The sequence below is a fragment of the Polypterus senegalus genome, chromosome 14 (assembly GCF_016835505.1).
Source record: "Polypterus senegalus isolate Bchr_013 chromosome 14, ASM1683550v1, whole genome shotgun sequence".
NCBI classification, from domain to species: domain Eukaryota; kingdom Metazoa; phylum Chordata; class Cladistia; order Polypteriformes; family Polypteridae; genus Polypterus; species Polypterus senegalus.
In genome coordinates this window covers 66761331-66781211 of record NC_053167.1, presented here as the reverse complement: position 1 = coordinate 66781211, position 19881 = coordinate 66761331, and the positions used below count along the sequence as shown (strand labels likewise).

Sequence of the window (19881 nt, the reverse complement as noted above, 5' to 3'; positions counted from 1 at the left end):
GCCATTTCAGTACCCGGATCCTTCTCCTACGCAGCCATGATGTTGTGATTGATGCAGAATGTGGTCTGGCATTATCTTGTTGAAAAATGCAGGGTCTTCCCTGAAAGAGATGACGTCTGGATGGGAGCATATGTTGTTCTAGAACCTGAATATATTTTTCTGCATTGATGGTGCCTTTCCAGACATGCAAGCTGCCCATGCCACACGCACTCATGCAACCCTATACCATCAGAGATGCAGGCTTCTGAACTGAGCGTTGATAACAACTTGGGTTGTCCTTGTCCTCTTTGGTCCGGATGACATGGCGGGACAGATTTCCAAAAAGAACTTGAATCGTGACTGCCTGACCACAGAACAGTCTTCCATTTTGCCACACTCCATTTTAAATGATCCCTGGCCCAGTGACAACGCCTGAGCTTGTGGATCTTGCTTAGAAATGGCTTCTTCTTTGCACTGTAGAGTTTCAGCTGGCAACGGCGGATGGCACGGTGGATTGTGTTCACTGACAATGGTTTCTGGAAGTATTCCTGAGCCCATTCTGTGATTTCCTTTACAGTAGCATTCCTGTTTGTGGTGCAGTGTCGCTTAAGGGCCCGGAGATCACGGGCATCCAGTATGGTTTTACGGCCTTGACCCTTACGCACAGAGATTGTTCCAGATTCTCTGAATCTTCGGATGATGTTATGCACAGTTGATGATGATAGATGCAAAGTCTTTGCAATTTTTCGCTGGGTAACACCTTTCTGATATTGCTCCACTATCTTTCTGCGCAACATTGTGGGAATTGGTGATCCTCAAGATGGTGACCCATCTTGGCTTCTGAGAGACACTGCCACTCTGAGAAGCTCTTTTTATACCCAATCATGTTGCCAATTGACCTAATTAGTGTTTATTGGTCTTCCAGCTCTTCCTTATGCTCAAATTTACTCTTTCCAGCCTCTTATTGCTACTTGTCCCAACTTTTTTGGGATTTGTTGACACCGTGAAATTTTGAATCAACATATTTTTCCTTTAAAATGATACATTTACTCGGATTAAACGTTTGATCTGTCATCTACGTTCTATTACAAATAAAATATTGACACTTGCCATCTCCACATCATTGCATTCAGTTTTTATTCACAATTTGTTTAGTGTCCCAACTTTTTTGGAATCCGGTTTGTACTATGCAAGCAAATCTAACATAGCCCTTGCAATGTATTACTTGTTTTCTGTATAAGGGTCATATGGGTTCCAATTGTTTTCATAATGTTCAGTCTTAAGTTTTTGTTTCTTTCAGCCTCTTAAATCGTAACTCCAGTGAAATGCAGTTTGGCTCACACAAAGACTGTGGATAGTATTAATGATTTTTGTCAACATTTAGAGATAATCTTTTTTTTTTTTTAAATACATATCTATTTAAAAAAAAATAAATTAATACAACTGGAACATACAGAATTGAAAAGGGTGAAGGTTGCCAATATAATGATCAACTTGATTCTGAGTTCAGGACATGTAAAGACCATGTACAGGGGAGATTATCAATAGAGGCTTCCATAGATGGTAAAGATAAGGAGCAGTTGATACTGCATATATGTTCCAATGGCAAAGAAATAAAAGGGAATTGAAAATGTAAGTAGAGGTGGTGTAATGCAAAGTGAAAACAATAATATATTGTTTTTATTATTGTTATTTTTTAATTTTTTATGTATAGTGTGTCCTGGTGAGGAGAGATATTAAGGGTGTATCGCACATGCACAGGCATACCCCAAGGAACGGTGCTGGGTCCATTTCTCTTCTCTCTCTACACTACCTCACTGCACCCCATCATCAGTCCCATGGCTTCTCATATCAGTACTATTCTGTCAATTCACAGCTGTACCTAACATTCCCTCCTGAGAACAACTTAGAATTGGCTAGATTCTCTGCATGTCTTACTGATATTTCAACCTGGATGAAGGAAAGAATTCATTCAATATAATCAATATATAATTGAATAATGAAAATCATATTCATTAGTAAAAATTAACTTTCGCAATACCAAACAAAAAAAAAACAAGTTACTAATTACTTTTATTCACTCTAAAGTACCATTTAGTTTTTTTTCATAACACATTCCGAAAACACCATCTACACTGGCTATAGAAAAAAATCATGCTTCATTTTCTTCATTTGTGGCTTAGCTCCATCGGTAAATGTGTGTTGTTTTTTGTTTTCCCTTTGTTTATTTTATCTTTCTTTTTATTTTTTTAATTCAAATTGATGATTGATGATTGGTATTGCAAACTTAATGACAACATGCAGGTAATCAACAGTGTTGGCATTTTTGCAAGTCTATGCAAAGATAAAAAAAATGTAGTAGAATCAGTTTAACTCAGACTTTTTGTTAAATATGGTGGTCATAGTAATAAAGTGCAAATATTGTTAAGTGCATCAATCTGCCAATAAGTTTACTTTTGAATATGTTATGTTTCATATGTTAGTTTGCAAAATTGGGTTTGGTAGATTTTAAGATTTGGGTGGTGGTGGGATCTGAAGAAAGAAAGAAAGAAAGAAAGAAAGAAAGAAAGAAAGAAAGAAAGAAAGAGAGAAAGAAAGCTCTTTAACACTAGAATCCCCGAAGCCTAAGAAAAAACTCATAATCCCAGCAAACTTTAACACTATAATTACCAGAGCCTACGTAAAAACAGACTTGAGCTGAGAAAACTGTGCGGGGTGGGGGGATGTGATAACAGGCTGCTTGCTGCTTATCCACACATTTACAGGACAAAAGACGCTGACGGACAGGTGCGAAGCGATTTATGGTGGGACAGATCTACGAGTTTTTTTGCAGGCTCTGGTAATTCTAGTGTTAAATTTCTCTGAACCCCTCATCAGTGTCTTTTGTTTTGTAAATGTGTAATCAGCACAAGCAGCAAGCAGCCTGCAGTCCCATCCCCTGCCTTGACAGAATGCAATTCGGGCAAAAAGTTCTCCCAGCTCAAGCCAAGGCTCCTTATCTGCATGTGAGATGCATGGAGTTGTAAAGGGTAAATAACACAGTACATCGTCATTTGGAATATATGCATTTCATGTGTGTTCTGTGTCTACAAAGATCTAAGTAAGTGTAGGATGAAAGGAAATGCGAGGCAAGAAATGCTGAACACATACCTAAAGCAAGAAACTTTTTTCCTGTTATACTAATAATGATGTGATGTGTATAATGTGTGGAGACTTTAGTCCGAATACCAAATAAACATCCATCCATCCATCCATTTTCTAACCCGCTGAATCCGAACACAGGGTCACGGGGGTCTGCTGGAGCCAATCCCAGCCAACACAGGGCACAAGGCAGGAACCAAACCTGGGCAGAGTGCCAACCCACCACAGGACACACACAAACACACCCACACACCAAGCACACACTAGGGCCAATTTAGAATCGCCAATCCACCTAACCTGCATGTCTTTGGATTGTGGGAGGAAACCGAGCCCGGAGGAAACCCACGCAGACACGGGAGAACATGCAAACTCCACGCAGGGAGGACCCGGGAAGCGAACCCGGGTCTCCTAACTGCGAGGCAGCAGCGCTACCACTGCGCCACCGTGCCGCCCCCCAAATAAACATGTGCGCTTTTATTCAAGAATATAACCAAAGAAAAAAAATCAGTCAATTTACATGTTTCTGTCAATGAGTTAAAAACCCAAGCTCAAATGTCAATTAACAGGAAGTTATTATGTATTCTTGAATGGTGTAGAGGTAATAACTACTGCCTTATGACTCAAAGGTACCGGGTTCAAGACCGGGCGCGCCACGTTTTGAGTAGTGAGATGCTATTCACTGTAACATTACTAATAACAAATAACAAATAAAACAACATCACCAAATTTCACTCAAATCCGTCAAGGCATTTTGGAGATTTTGGGGTATTTAGTTTTTCTGTTCTGCAGGGTTTTTTAATCCTAAATATTGGTATATCGAAATGCCCTTTCTAAATTAATACCTACTGCCCTAGATGTACCATCCTGCCAAATTTCAGCTAAATGGGAAATAGTCATCTTGATGATGAGTAAGTCAGTAAGTGAAGTTTGTATTATACATAAATGTATAGAGTGATATATACATAATTCTTACCTATCTTCTCCTTCAGAAGGAAGTCTATCCATGTTCTGCATGAGTTCTTCATCAGAAAGGTAAGATGAAGGCTGTGCTGGTGATCTGTTTAATGAAACACTGCTCTCTGACGTATACCTGGCACAGAACAAAACAACAAATATCTCATCTGATACATAATAATATTAATTACAGCAATACTAAATGCAAATAAAGAACTGATCCACCACAAACCAAAGAATTAACATAACCACAAATACGTTGTAAATACAATAATCTAAGAAAGTGAGGCTGTAGTCCTAGTCCATACCCAGCAACAACTGGCACAAGGAAGGAATTCACTTAAAACAAAGTACTTTTTCCAGTCACATGTTGGCAAAATTTATTTCTTACAGACATATGCAATATTGCAGAGAATTTATACTCCATGCATTTCAATTATCATGCAATACTGTTTATATCAGTCCAGTGGAGGATTGGAAGCAGTTGCAATGGTATAAAAAGTATTTAAAGTCATATTCTTGGAATGAACAGACACGTTTAAAAAAAAAAAAACCAAAACAACAGTATCTGTGAGCTTGGCTCTAATACCTTTGATTTTGAGCCATCTTTGCTCCAGGCACCAAACTCTATATAAAACATTTGTATTAATTTTTTAACACATGTCAATAGATATCTCTACTTTAATAAAATAAAAAAGGCATAATTATTATTAAATGGTTAAATGCACAGTGCATGCAAATGTAGTAAAAGACAGCTGTAGGGTTGGAAAGGAAGCCATATTATTTTAATAATAAAAAAATTAGGTAACACTTTAGTTTAGGTACTGTAAAAATGCATTTATGACTCCTTACTCATTACATTACTTAAGTAACCAGGCCTTAACATACACTTCTTTGTGTCTTCATAAACTTTCAAAGCATCGGTAAAGTGTATAATTATCTCTGCTACAGATTTCAAAATTCCAGAAAAAATGTTCTAAAGACTAATTTATTCCTGATTTGACACACTTGAGAAAAAGTCAAACTTAAAAAGAACACAGAAAAACACTATATTTGTAAACAAAAACCTGCATATCAGTTTACTTAACTTAAGAAAAAAAATGCATAGCGGCATCTTTTGTTTAAACAATATTAAAGCATTATACCTTTTATGATGTGGATCTGCAGATATCATCTCAATTTCCAGTGGTAGTGTAAGAACGAAGATATCAAGAGTGACAGATAAGTCTTTCAAATCTACAGACTGAATTGATTCTGCATTCTCCAAACATGTTATCACTTCCCCTGAAACAAAGACGTTTACAAAAGACAATCAAACTATGATCTATAACATACATTAATAAAATCATCACTTGGACAGATAAAATATGCAAGTACACACAGACATGGGTTATAATACTGTCTGAAAAGATGAATGTAAAAAAATCACTTTTTCTGCTTTGGATGGAAACAATCAAATCTGAGTAGTTACTAAATGGCATTAGAATTGTAACCTGATGCTTAAGAGGTCTAACGTTTGTTGTTTTACTTTCTTTTTATAAACTGCATACTTTGTGACCTGTTACACTATTATATTCTACAATTACTGAAATAAATGAATAGGAAAGACTTAAATACTTAATATGCATTTTCAATTTCTGTTTTCATATTTAAATTTATTTAAAAGTACTCTAACTATTAATTGCTGATTAGATTACCAATACAGTTGATCAAAAATCTATAGTTACTTTAAAATGTGCTCACCCAGACAAGTAGGTAATGTCTGCATTGGCATAGAACCATGGCAATTCTTTACATTGATAGAACATGTGAGGTGCACAAAAAGAGGAGGCAGCTCCTGTTGTGGTTCTTCAGGTTCCAGAAATGAATCTCCTTCCAAAATGCTGAAAGAATCCTCATCCTGATTGACAGTATTAGAGTCAGATAGAGAACTGTTTCCAGGTAACTCACGGTCCAAACGTTCTAGGTACTCAACTTCAAGATCAGTGTCACTTTCTGTCACAATACAACAGCCAGACACATTTTCTAAAAGTAATGAAAGAAAAGAAAAGTTCAACATATTTCTAAACTAATGAAATTACTAAAACACAGTGTCAGTGTATATCTGAAAAAAGGCTACATCTGAGTAAACAAGAATGTTAGAGTTTCATCTTCAATAATGAACATCTGCCAGAAAATTCAGATTTTGATTAAAATTATCTTTGGTTGACTCTGGTTTGAATAAGTAGCATGCCATTGTAATGTTCTACTTTTTGAAAATAAAATATATTAGCATCATTATCAACGTGAACAGTCAACGTGGCTTACAGCTGCGTGTGGACTGTAGCATAGACCAAAGCGAGTGAGAATGTGTTTGGTGACGTGTTAGGGGTGGGCACATGAGCAAGCAGTGTGCATGCCTCGAGAGCGAGGGTTGACGCAGGAGGAGGGTGAGTTTTTAAGCACAAATATAGTTAATTATACCATAGAATGCACAGCGTAATAGTAAACTAAATGTAAAAACATTGAATAACACTGAGAAAACCTTGAACAACAGAGAAAACACTGCAAGAGTTCATGCTATAGTGCTACAAACTGCTTGCTAAAAACACTTTTTTTTAATGAGTTTTAAGCACAGGGAAAAAAATGAACATTTGAAAAATCTGTAATTTAATAAACAACCAAGAAAAGTAACATTGCAACAATGCACACGCGCGCCTGTGCGTGTGTGTGTGTGTGTCTCTCTCGCGCGCGCACCTGTCTGTGTGTCTGTGTGTGTGTGTCTCTCTCTCTCTCACGCGCCTGTGTGTGTGTGTGTCTCTCTCTCGCGTGCCTTTGTGTGTGTGTGTGTTTGTGTGTGTGTCTCTCTCGTGCGCCTGTGTGTGTGTCTCTCTCTCGTGTGTGTGTGTGTCTCTCTCTCGCGCGCCCGTGTGTGTGTGTGTGTGTGTGTGTGTATGTGCGTGTGTGTCTCTCTCTCGCCTCTGTTTGTGTCTCTCTCACGCCAGTAGCACAGATGAAAGTGACTAAGGCTGTGTTTAATTAGTTGTTGCGTGTGGGCACATGAGCAGGTAGTACACATGCCTCGAGAGCGACGGTGGATGCAGGAGGACAGTTACAGTTGGTGGGCGGGGCTCTGTCGTGCATATCCCATGATGTGGGAGGAGGGTTAGAGTTGGTGGGCGGGGCTCTGTCAAGTGTATCCCATGGTCATAGAGTTGGCAGGCGGGGCTCTGTGAGTTGGTGGGCGTGGCTCTCTGTCTTGCGTGCCCTTGGTGAATCTATACTAATAAAAGGCAAACCCCACCCACCAAAACCCCCCACTCACTCACTGACTCACTCACTCATTCTCCAACTTCCCGTGTAGGTAGAAGGCTGAAATTTGGCAGGCTTATTCCTTACAGCTTACTTACAAAAGTTAAGCAGGTTTCATTTCGAAATTCTACACATAATGGTCATAACGGTCAACAACGTCCGCCATGTTGAACTTTCTTATTTATGTCCCCATCTTCATGAAGCTAACCAAAACCAATGTACGTACTTATTTCAGTGGTATGATGCCACTGTCAGCCGCCATATTGAAGTTTCCAACGTCTCTAATTCTCCAACTTCCCGAGTAGGTAGAAGGCTGAAATTTGGTACTTATTTCGGTGGTATGATGCCACTGTCTGCCGCCATATTGAACTTTTCAACGGTCGTTGTTACTTATGGGCCAATCTTTAAGATATTTGTTACGCGGGTTCCCAATGCTAACTGAATCCTACATACATACATATATACGTCCATAGCCTGCAGCTCGGTCACCGTGTGAGGCGGCGTTGTTGGCTGCCTGCTTATATAAGGCTGTCCGTCGCTCCAGTCTCTACATTCCCTTCCTTGCTTCGCCACGGGATTCACATCTTCCTGCTGATAACTACAGCCTTTTTATTTAATCCACGGCTTCTCCGCTGTTTTATTGTTCATTTATTACGATTATAGTTATTGTGTAGGTATTTTAGACTTACTTTACATTGTTCAGGTACCCATTTCATTTATCATTCCAACCGTACCCCCATTAACATGTCTATTGAGTTGATCACCGTCGATCAAAGAACTGTCACTTACCGAGTGGTTTCCATGCCCGGAGATGGCACCTACCTTTTCCATTCTCTTTGTTACATATTGCACGGCCATATCAGGCTCACTCTTGATATCCGGGGGAACATTGTGTCTTATGTATTGAATAACTGGGACAGGTTCAAGGTGTGCACTGATGACGGTACAGGAGATAATTATACTACACAGGAGCACTATAAGAGTGAAATGCTTAAGCCCTTCACCTATGCATCTGCATGTGAGTTGTTGGCTGCCGATGAATTGTTCGGTTGTCGCTTTCAAGTATACCGAAATGGCCAAATATTTTACACCTTTCGACAACCGCCAATGCCTCTTAAACATCTTAGATTGACAGGTGACGAGTGGTGGACACTTTGATGTTTATGAATGTTTAAACTCTCAAAAGCTGGATGTGAAGTTATTGATGAAACCGGTTGTATGCTTACAACGCTTGACAGATGCCGAATGTCTCTTCAACACAAGTCCTACAAATACTGTCGTAATTGAAACAAACCATGAAACTCAAACCGATTATGACAGCAGCAATCCAAGCTGTAAGATTTGAAACAAGACTACTGTTCACACGGCCAACTGTATGTTGCATGCTCAAGAGTAAGCTCAGCGCACAGCTTGGTCATATTACAACCAGAGGGCCGAACTCACAGTGTGGTATACAAAGAGATCCTTAACAAATAATTATTGGTATATTTTCCCTCAGTTTAAAAAGGTTTAATTTTCTTCTTAATAAAAATGTTAAGGCAGTACTTCGCCGTTGTGAAGCGCGGGTATTTTGCTAGTTATATATATAGATATTGTGATTGTTTGTTATGGCTCAACAGAACAACACCACTTAAAGTCTACCACATAAATCTTAGCATTTTATGTGCTGTATGGAAAAAAAGACTACATATAAGTTGCAGTTCCTAAGCCTACACAGACTTTGGAGTTTTTAGAAATAATGATTATATCATATATTAATGACTAGCAAAATACCCGCGCTTCGCAGCGGAGAAGTAGTGTGTCTGAGACATCACACACTGCATGCACAGGTTTACCTTTCCCAGTCCAGCAAAGTCAGTTCACGTGAGCCGCTCAGAGTACATGCAGCGAAGCTTCTCAGTTGTGCTTCTGCTATCTCGTGCGATCTTGCGATGTCCACGGCTTTATTTAATGTTAGCTCAGACCCGGCACTTAAAAGTTTCTCTTGCACTTTTCTTGAGTTTGTGCCAAATACTATTCTATCCCTGACCATCTCATCTTCTTTTGCATAAGCACAGTCCTTCATCCACGAATATTTTGCGGCAGCATGTCTATTGGATAGCTGCTGACGGACGGCCTTATATGGGGAGGCACTCAATTACATGGGAGGTGTGACGATGAGGGACGCAACTCCGCCTCACACGGCGACCAAGCTACAGGCTATGGCCGTATATATGTACTGTGGCCCCCGGCCGGGCTGGAGCCGCCGCTGACGCCCAGGAGGACATGAGGAGGGCTTGTGCCTCCTCCAGACCGCGAGGGGGCGTCCGTCCTGGTTCTATTGGGAGCCACGGGTCGAGGGCATGGAAGCCCTACCCTGTAGGGGCCCCGCCGGGGCGCTGGTTGCCGCCAGGCGGCGCCTGATGCCGGGTTGATCCCATGCAGTCGCCGGCCGGAGCTGGAGCCCGCCGGACGCTTGGAGGACGAGAGGAGGGCTTGTGCCTCCTCCACACCGAGTGGGCGCCCGCCCTGGTTCTGTTGGGGCCACGGGTTGAGGGCATGGAAGCCCTTCCCTGTAGGGGCCCGTGGTCTCCGCCAGGCGGCGCCCCAGTGCCTAATTATCCCGGGAGCCCGACACTTCCGCCACACCAGGAAGTGCCGGGGGGAAGACTTTATGTGGCGCCCGGAGAGCTGCCAGGAAGGCAGCCGACACTTCCGCCACGCTGGGGCGTGGCCAAAGACGGAACACCTGGGGCTCATCCGGGAGCCTTATTTAAGGGACCGCCTCCCTCCAGTCATTGGTGGAAGTCGGGAGGAAGCAGACGGAACTGGAGAGAGAGGACGGGAGGCGGCCAGGAAGGCACAAAAGACTGTGGGCCTGGACTTGGGGAGATCGGTGCGAGAAGGCACTGGGGGTGCACGTGAGCACAAACTTTGTAAATAATACTGTAAATAAATGGTGTGTGGTGACAATATGATGTCCGTCTGTCTGTGCCGGGGCCAGCCGTCACAGTGGCGTAGTCGGCAGGATGCTCCGCCTGGTGCAGGGCGGGACCTGTATCAAAAATGTCTGTGAACGGCCCGGCGCAGCAGCGGACCCCACACACTGGCCGCAGGAGCGCCCGTGCACAACCCTGAGCGTTCTACCCGGAGACCGCCGCGGACCGCATTATGGCCGAAGCTTCCCAGGTGCGGAGGAAGGACCATGGCATTGCTGGAGTGCAGCGGGCTCCCGCAAGCATCGCCGTGGCAGAAGGCGCCCGGAACGGCAGGCCGCCTATCGAGGCCATGCCGGGGACGTTTCCCCGGACAGACAGGACCCGGGAGGTAAGTTTCCTGCTCGCAGGGGAAGGGCCCGCGTCTGTTTTTTCTTTAACAGGCAGGGGCGCCCGGATCCTTGTCGGTGGCAGGGGCCCTGTCGAACCGCGGTGCCTCTTTAGCGCCGCAGCAGCCGGGAGAGCTGCTGAAAGGGAGACGCTGCAACCTGAAGAGCCAGCATGTCGCCGCACTAGGGAGGAAAGAGCCAAAATGGCCGCGGGCCGGATGTCCCGCCCGCTGACAGGCACGGGGTTGGCTGGTGTGTCTAGTGTGCCCGCTGAGGATTGGATGGAGGCGGGACCTAGGAACGCCAATCTCGTGCCAGAACGAGACCCGATTGGGCCAGACGGAGTGGCCCAGAGGAGGCAGGCGCGCGTGGAGCCGATCGACAGGTAAGCTCACCGACGTCTGTCTCTCTCTCCACCAGCGGCTCGGCGTGTGTCGGAGGAGTCCCTTCGGCCCGCCAAGCCGTCCTTAGAGGAGCTGCTACGTGTTCTCGCCGCTCAGTGTGAGCAGCTGACGGAAAGGCGGTCGCGTCGGGAGAGACGCCGCGTGACGGAGGATCGGCGCGGCGCTGGAACCGGAGGTCGGCAGAACACGGCGGGGGTGAGTATTACCGTCCCGTAAAGCAAGCGGGAGGTTTGCGAACATGGCTGTGACCGCTTACGGACGATCAGCTCAAGTAAGCAACCTCCCGACAGCAGACGCCGCGTGCAGACGGCTAGCGCGGGCGAGGAGCTCGAATATGCAGGGGCTGGTAGGATCGGGCTGCTGAGTGCCCTGGGTCCTAGCGCCCTGCGCCCAAGCCTGCAGCTGTCTCCTGTCGCTCTGCCTGGGCGCAGACGGGGCTGGATTTGAGCTTTGTTGTGCTCAGACCCAGACCGTCAGCGTCCAAGAAAAGAAGGAGGAACCGAAGGGTGAATGCGGTTCCTCCGATAGGAAAGGGCGCGCACTGGAGCGCGGCGTCCGAGAAGGGCCGCCCTCTGTGCGGGCAGAGGAGATCCCCTGGGCGGCTGGGCGAGCCGCCTGCGAGAGCGTGCCGCGGACAACAGGCGGATGGGCATGGAACCTGCGACGGAGGACTTCAGCAGGCAAGTCAGGGGCTGTCGGAGGGGGCAGGAGCACTGCGGTACGGAGACCGGCAGGGCACTCGGGTGAGTGTCCTGGCAGTGCTTCTGGCCCTCTTTGCTTTTTTTCCACAGGCCCGAAGCCCCGGCGAGCGCTGGGGACAACGTCGTCAGGGACCTGCCCTCCTGGAGCGGGCCGCTCGCGGAGGGCTCCACGCCGAGAGGCCAATAGTGTCCCAACTGCGGGGAACAGCGGGGAGCGGCGCGAGACCACAGGGGCGCGTTTGCGCCCGGCGGGGTGCCGAGGCGGATGCCCCAGGGTGCCGTGTTGGACCCTGGGGCATAGTAGGACCCTCGCCGGGGGCGTGCTGCCCTTCGGTTGTGCCGTTCGGACCCACGTGTCCTCGCTAGCGGTGGGGCACTGTGGCCCCCGGCCGGGGCTGGAGCCCCGCCGGGGCGCCCAGGAGGACCTGAGGAGGGCTTGTGCCTCCTCCAGACCGCGAGGCGTCCGTCCTGGTTCTATTGGGAGCCACGGGTGAGGGCATGGAAGCCCTACCCTGTAGGGGCCCGTTGTTGCCGCCAGGCGGCGCCCCGATGCCGGTTGATCCCATGCAGTCGCCGCCGGAGCTGGAGCCCGGCGGGGCGCTTTGAGGACGAGAGGAGGGCTTGTGCCTCCTCCACACCGCGGGGGCCCCGTCCTGGTTCTGTTGGGGGCCACGGGTTGAGGGCATGGAAGCCCTTCCCTGTAGGGGCCCGTGGTCTCCGCCAGGCGGCGATCCGATGCCGGTTTGTCCCGCACGGTCCGCGGCTGGGGCTGGAGCCCGGCCGGGACGCCTTGGAGGACAAGAGGAGGGCGAGTGCCTCCTCCAGACAGAGTGGGGGGGTCCGTCCCTGGTTACGCAGGGGGCCTCGGGTACAGGGCATGGAAGGCCCAGCCCTGCAGGGACCGTGGCCACCGCCAGGCGGCGCCCCAGTGCCTAATTATCCCGGGAGCCCGACACTTCCGCCACACCAGGAAGTGCCGGGGGGAAGACTTTATGTGGCGCCCGGAGAGCTGCCAGGAAGGCAGCCGCCACGCTGGGGCGTGGCCAAAGACGGAACACCTGGGGCTCATCCGGGAGCCTTATTTAAGGGACCGCCTCCCTCCAGTCATTGGTGGAAGTCGGGAGGAAGCAGACGGAACTGGAGAGAGAGGACGGGAGGCGGCCAGGAAGGCACAAAAGACTGTGGGCCTGGACTTGGGGAGATCGGTGCGAGAAGGCACTGGGGGTGCACGTGAGCACAAACTTTGTAAATAATACTGTAAATAAATGGTGTGTGGTGACAATATGATGTCCGTCTGTCTGTGCCGGGGCCAGCCGTCACAGTACGTAAGTAGGTTATCCAGTTATGACCGTTACGCGTAGAATTTCGAAATGAAACCTGCCTAAATTTTGTAAGTAAGCTGTAAGGAATGAACCTGCCAAATTTCAGCCTTCTACCTACACGGGAAGTTGGAGAATTAGTGATGAGTCAGTCAGTGAATCAGTCAGTCAGTCAATGAGGGCTTTGCCTTTTATTAGTATAGATTCATCCTATGATATACAGTAAAATGGGGATTTAGCAGTGCTTGATCCAAGGCAAGAAAAAGCTAATATAAAATTAAGTCAATATTTTATTATAAGAAATGGCTCCCATAAAATTAAAATAAGAGCCTGTAGTTTTTTAATTGTAATGTTCACAATGTTTACCCGGTACTAAATGAAATGACACTATTTATTGGACAATACTCACCATCCTCTGTTGCCAGCTCTGCCTCAGACACTTCCATCTCATCGCTGGGTCTCCTGTGTACCTCTCCTCGATCCACACCCTCCTCAATAAAAAAACAAATAAATGAAAAATGAATATTAGTTAAATCAAAGTAACAGTTACTACTAAAATAAGACATCTAAAAGTTTACACAATATAAATAGTTTTTCACAGAAACGAAATCTCATTTCTTAGTCTATTTATACTTACCTCCTTCTTTTGTGATGTGGGACAGTAGAAAAAGTAATGAGGGTTTGAAGGCACTATTTTGAAATATTGTGCTCCGATTTCTTGAAATTTGTCCTAAAAATACATGCATGTATTTTGAAAATGGAATTAAATACTGATTCAAAACAATGAGCCAAAAGAGTTACTTTTTAAAAATACCACAAACAAACAAAGCTTAATAATCATTACAGAACCTTGTAATACCCAAGTTATTTTCAAAAGCCAGAGTAGTGTCTAAAACACATTTTAGGAATAAACTTTTACTAAAATGTAACACATGATCATACATTTTGTTAATTATTGGCCTTTTACTGTATTTTCTATAGTAGTGTACTTATTTATTTTTGCACTTCAAACCATTGAACACAATAATTAAACATTCTTAATTATTAAGGCCTTTTTTTGCTTATGTCTCTTGTTTCTGGACTAACCTGAATGATTTGATGCAAATCAGGATAAAGCTCACATTTCTGATTTGTGTGTAAAAGTGAAAGTGGGAATTCAGGATATCTTCTGTGTGTCTCCTGTACTTCAGATATAAGAGGTGAGGCAGGATTAGAGAGTCTTCCTCGAGACTCTGCTTCACTGACATCTTCTGTCTCTATACTAGTAAAATAATAAATAAGTATACAGTTTAGCAACTACATTCACCTAGTTTCATACAAAGGCAAAATTAAATTATTTTAGCACAAATATTAAACATACAAGACCACATTTTCTTAACATTTTTGGTCATAGTAAATCATGCAAAGTCATGTATAATATTTTGTAATATATTTATTATACAATATTTAGGTAAACCATATGATTTTCCTTGAGAACTAAAGTTAATCACTAAAAATATTTTATACTCAGCACCACATATAATTTAACTCATTCAGTGTACCAAACAATTAATTTTACGTCTCACTTCATTCTTTATTATAATTGACTTAATCAGAGCTGTAAAACACCAACAACTAAGCCAACTTAACCAGAATTTCCAATACTTTTACATACAATGACCAATCAATAAATCAAAAAGACAATCAATTGAACTACTGGAAGGGAACGTCACTGGATTGAGAAAGTAGATCTTCTAAGGAGATCCTCAAGAACAACAGAATAATATACAATACAAATTAAACACAACCTAACTTGGAGTCAAGCAATGTAATAGCATGGTTATGATATTAATGTGGTAGGATAACCCAGAATGAGCTATAAGTCAGACAAAAGAAAATGAAGTGCCTTCGAACACACCAAAAGGAATGCATTACTCTGTATGGGAAAAATATGTAAAATCATGCTTAAAAATATAAAAGGGAAGTTAGAGACACAATGCTTGACTGTATAGACTTTGTGAAGTGTGTCATCTCCATTCATACATTAAAAAGGCAGTAGAAATGGTGGAGAATTTCAGGTTCCTGGACAGCACATCCTTTTTTGTTATAGAAAGTTCATCACAGATTGTTCTTTTTGAGACAATAACAAAAGTTTGCAAGGTCACATAAAGCAATGACCACTTTCAACATATCTATAACGGAAAAAGCCTTGATCTTCCCCGTTACTGGTGTACCATGCTTACTGCATATTTTTGATTTATTTTTATTTACATAATTTAGAGAGTTTGTTTGATGAAAATGCCAAAGTTTTCAAGCACAGATGATTACTATCTTTATATAAAATTTACTTCTATTTATATTATTTATTATTTATATGTGCTTTCCTAAATCATTTTTTGTGCAACTTGTTGTGCTATAGCTGGTAGATAAAGTTAAACTTTAGTCTGTATAGCCCTAGATATAAAACTAATATATAAAAGTTATTAACATATTTAAAAAGAATATATATCTCATACCTGGAAGTGGAAACAAGTGGCCCTCTATCAGATCCCTCTTCGTCTGGTTCATTCACACCAACCGTGAATGTAGTCTTTGTAATAGGTGGAATTTCATCTAAGGACACAACTGGATGGTCAAAACTTTCTTTAAAGTTTTTAATATGGCCACACAAGGTCTGTAGAAAAGTTGTGATTTCAATTTCCTTCAGGGACTCCTCACAGTAATCCATTGCTGTCAATACATCCTGTGAACTTATGTGGTATGATTGTTGTAAACTACGATAAACACCTGAGGGGAAAAAATAACATGCATATAGAAAAAATTGCCACTGTCATATTGTATCTTGCTATTCTTTCCAAACAAAGAAAGGAAATTTCAATTTATGTATCTCATTTGGGGTCAAACTGAGCAGAAGTCTATTGCAACAGGAACAAGCATGCCATATGTCAATCCAGCAAGAGGATTCTTTATTTTCATTCCATGTGATTCAAAAATAAAGTTTTGATTGAAACATAAAACACTACTACATGTAATTCACCTTACTATTTCTGTTGAGTTAACACTACATTAAGCAGTATTACTTCATATTTGTTGTAGAAAATTAAAACTGTTAATTTCAAGGAAAAAAACCTGTTTACATAATATTCATGTTCGCATTTACTTGCTCCTTTTGGACAAATTATAATTACTTGCAGAAATTATATTGAACATAGATTTTAACATTATCAATTAAAATAAACCAACTGAAAAATAAGGCCCAATAATCTGGAAAAGGCGCTTGTGGTGCTTTCTCATAGTATTATTAAAGTTACTTAACTTTAAAGAACTAATCTTTCTCTAAAAAAATAAACTTCCATTCAACAATTTATATATTTTCAGTGTCTGTAGGTCTACATTTGTTTTACATTTATAAAGTTTTCATTTAAACCTTTGTCAAAAAATGTTTTTGTTATCTAAATGAAAAATAAAGCAGCCAATATGCAGTTATTATTAGTTATTTCATTGTACCGTTCTCTCAAGTTCCAACCCATATAACAAAGCAATTTATTCTGATGTCCTGAAACATATATTTCTGAATTACAGAAAACTTTTTTATTCTCTGTAATTGACTTGCCTTTGATTTCATTCACTACTCTTTTTGATAAATGTATACCTTGAATTGTATTAAAACTGTTTTCAGTTAACTAAAATCTGAAATCAAGAGTGTACCTGTCTAGTATGTGGTACGTTTAAAGCTTAGATAAATAAAGTGTAGTTACTACATTCAACATTTTTTTAGTATGAGTTATAATGTATTTATTATATTATTTGACTCTGCTTACTAAAAAAAAATAAAACAAAAATGGTTTAAAAAATTATTACTGGTTAATTATTCTACAGTAATTAGAAACTCTAATCATACCTTTTACATAGCTTTGATGGTAGTGTTCCTGTAGTAGGCTGCAGTAATTGGTCAGAACTTTGTATTTGTGAGAATGTGCCAAGAGATCAGTCCAAGAGGTACTGGTACTACGCTCCTGGTACATTGACCTATAAAAACAAAAAAGTATAATTGAAAAGGAAAAGCTTCAATCTGTGTCTATGGAAAAACTTTACAATCGATTTTTAGTAATAAGTAAAGAAGAACTGAGAGAAAATAGAAGTACTTTAGCTTGTTTAATAAATTAAACATTAAGCTGTACAGAAGAAGAAAGCAAAAACAAGCAACATAAAAGCCCACAAAGGAAAAAGCTATGAGAAATAGGGAATTATCATCAAATTAAACCATAAAAGTACAATTCTCATACTCAAGCAACAATCTGATTTCAGACTTCTTTTGTTCTGCCAATAAGATACATCATGACTTTAATTTATGACATCAATATTTAAAAGACTGCACAATTTTATTTGAAATTCTTGCCAAGGTCCTAAATTATATTTTTACTGCTAAAAATTGTGTAACACAAATGACCAAACAAATTTCTGAACACAGAATCTGAGAGCTAGAAATGTGTACAAGAGAAAATGTTTACCTCTAAAAACTCCCACATCAAAAAATGCTTATAACTTTAATTTTGATGATCAGAACTGTTTTTGCAACTTTGATGCAAACTCCAGGAAACAGAAGCCACATTACAGAGGAGAACCTCATCTTATAAGAAGTAAACATTCAAGTCATCACACATAGTGAAATATATCTAGACAACACCTGTCTCTTCTGCTAAATTATAGAAAATAAGGCTTGACCTTTATTTATTAAAATTTATAGTTTTCATATACTGCAGAAAAATAGCTTATAATGCAAATGTTCATCAATTGCTTTAAATAAAAATTACCCATGTACACCAATGACATTTTGTGGACAAGATGTTTTATCAAAGGCTGAACCACATCAAATGCAAGCCCAATGCAACACTGATTGACAAAATCAGTTAGTCAGGTCAGATATACATATGAAAAGATACATGCAATTTTCTTGGAAAGCATATGCATTGTACCTTCTCATGCCACCATGCGTAGCAGTGAGTGTGTAAGAGCAAGAGTACAGGAAGCATGCATCTCCTTCTTTCTCATGCCACCTAACACCTGGACAAGTATTTAGGATAAAGTCAGTGAACATATTAGTATATGTCGTTCTAGTTGTTTGTGTTACTTGTTACTAAAAGCAAAAACCTGTGTGATGGTATATTTTAGCTCTTATAATAATCTCCTGAATTCAATACTAAACTAAATTAAACTTGCAAGGGCTCCTTTTATGTCCGAGTAGGTGCCAGAACACAGAGACAAAACAGCTTCAAACAATGTACACCACCCTCACAGGGGAGCCTATGGGCATGGCCGAGCAATAACAGACACGCTGTGAAGAAATTCAAGGCTTCTGTATCAAACCATGCATGCAATGAAAAACTTATAAACAACTGAAAAGGTTTATCTCTGCAGTTGAATGAAACAAAAACAACATTAATCTTGAAAAAGCATTTAAATCTAATTCTGTACATTTCTGTGGGTAATTCTTCAGATAAAAGTTAAAAAGGGGAGAAATAATACACAAGTTTGCTCTACCTTTATAGGACAAAAAGGAGAACAACCCATGCTAACTTGCTTTCATGTTTTATGTCATTTTCCTATATGTAAAAATGAATATAGCCACATTCTACTATCAAATGATAAATAAAGTATTTTACACTTTGTTCATTACTGCAAATATGTTTGAAATATTTGTTGAAAAATAGTCAATTGCCACGTCTGAGCCACAAATTGGGGAAGAAAGTCTGATTTAGAAGAGAAATCCCACACTGGCAACTCTGAATTTGTCCTATACAATTGTGGGTGTAAGACTGAATTATGGACTGGCAACCAGTCTAGGATTGTTTGCTGCCATGTATTCAGTGTTAGAAAAATAGGTTTTGGCATCCCATAACCCTAAAACAGATTGACCAGGTTTGAGAATATTATGTTTTTCATATATTCTAATAATTCGTACCGCTATATAGTTGTAACAGATTTTAATTCCTAATCAGGAAAAAAATGACTTGAATTAATTTATATCAGTTTCTGTAAATGTTTCAAAAATTGCGGAAATGGATTTTTGGGATTTGTGTAAAATCTTTAGAATAACCTGGAATATTAGTTTCAGAAAAAAATCCCAACAGTGGAAAATTATGTAATCAAGACTCTTGGTGATTCCTTGTGATATGCACCTTTAGGTCTGCAGCTGCATTATAAACCAATAATTCAAAATAAATACATAATCTGAATATACATAAATGAGAGAATTATATGCTGTTTTCACAATAAATCTATTAAACTGTCATACACCAGCAAAATGTGTTATTGCAATTTCTAAAATACTTAAAAAAAATCCATATTAATTAATTATTGGGGAAATGTTTCATATTCTCTTCTTTTCATTTACTTTTATATTTATTTAAAAACAACAAATACGTTTTTCCCTTTTTCTCATGGGTTATATCTTCTAATACTGTTGACTTATCAATATAAGAAGGAGGGGGGACAAACTGACTGCAGGACATGTGAGTAAAGCAGCCAAAATGACAAGATAATTCAGCTAAGGCTTCTTCTTCAATTACATCAATTTCCAAGGCTTCCTGATTACTTGATGTTAATATGATAATGCTTTTAAATATTTTTTTCATGTCAGTCTTTTTTTTTTTTACCCCTAAGCTTGTGAAAACTGAAATGAACCAAGTGCACAGTTTAAACATTCAGGGCATTCTGCATTGTAAATGCTACAAAAGTGCTTAAGGATGGCTGAGCACCTTCTATAGGAAGGTTGATGTATCTTGTTATGCAAGTAGCAATAAAATGCA

General features: G+C 41.4%; 1 protein-coding gene across 7 annotated transcripts in view; it reads right to left on the bottom strand.

Annotated features, from left to right (window-relative positions):
• Positions 1-19881, bottom strand: part of szt2 (SZT2 subunit of KICSTOR complex) — a 337146-nt gene that overhangs the window by 206709 nt on the left and 110556 nt on the right. For 6 of the 7 annotated variants that reach the window (XM_039735449.1, XM_039735443.1, XM_039735448.1 and 3 more), the window contains 8 exons: positions 16974-17101; positions 15589-15859; positions 14180-14354; positions 13731-13823; positions 13503-13584; positions 5818-6099; positions 5220-5358; positions 4094-4210 (listed from right to left, as the gene is read on the bottom strand). In XM_039735449.1, coding sequence (XP_039591383.1) covers positions 4094-4210; positions 5220-5358; positions 5818-6099; positions 13503-13584; positions 13731-13823; positions 14180-14354; positions 15589-15859; positions 16974-17101 — 1287 coding nt within the window. The remainder of the gene's footprint in view (positions 1-4093; positions 4211-5219; positions 5359-5817; positions 6100-13502; positions 13585-13730; positions 13824-14179; positions 14355-15588; positions 15860-16973; positions 17102-19881) is intronic. The other variant, XM_039735444.1, reaches the window with a different exon arrangement.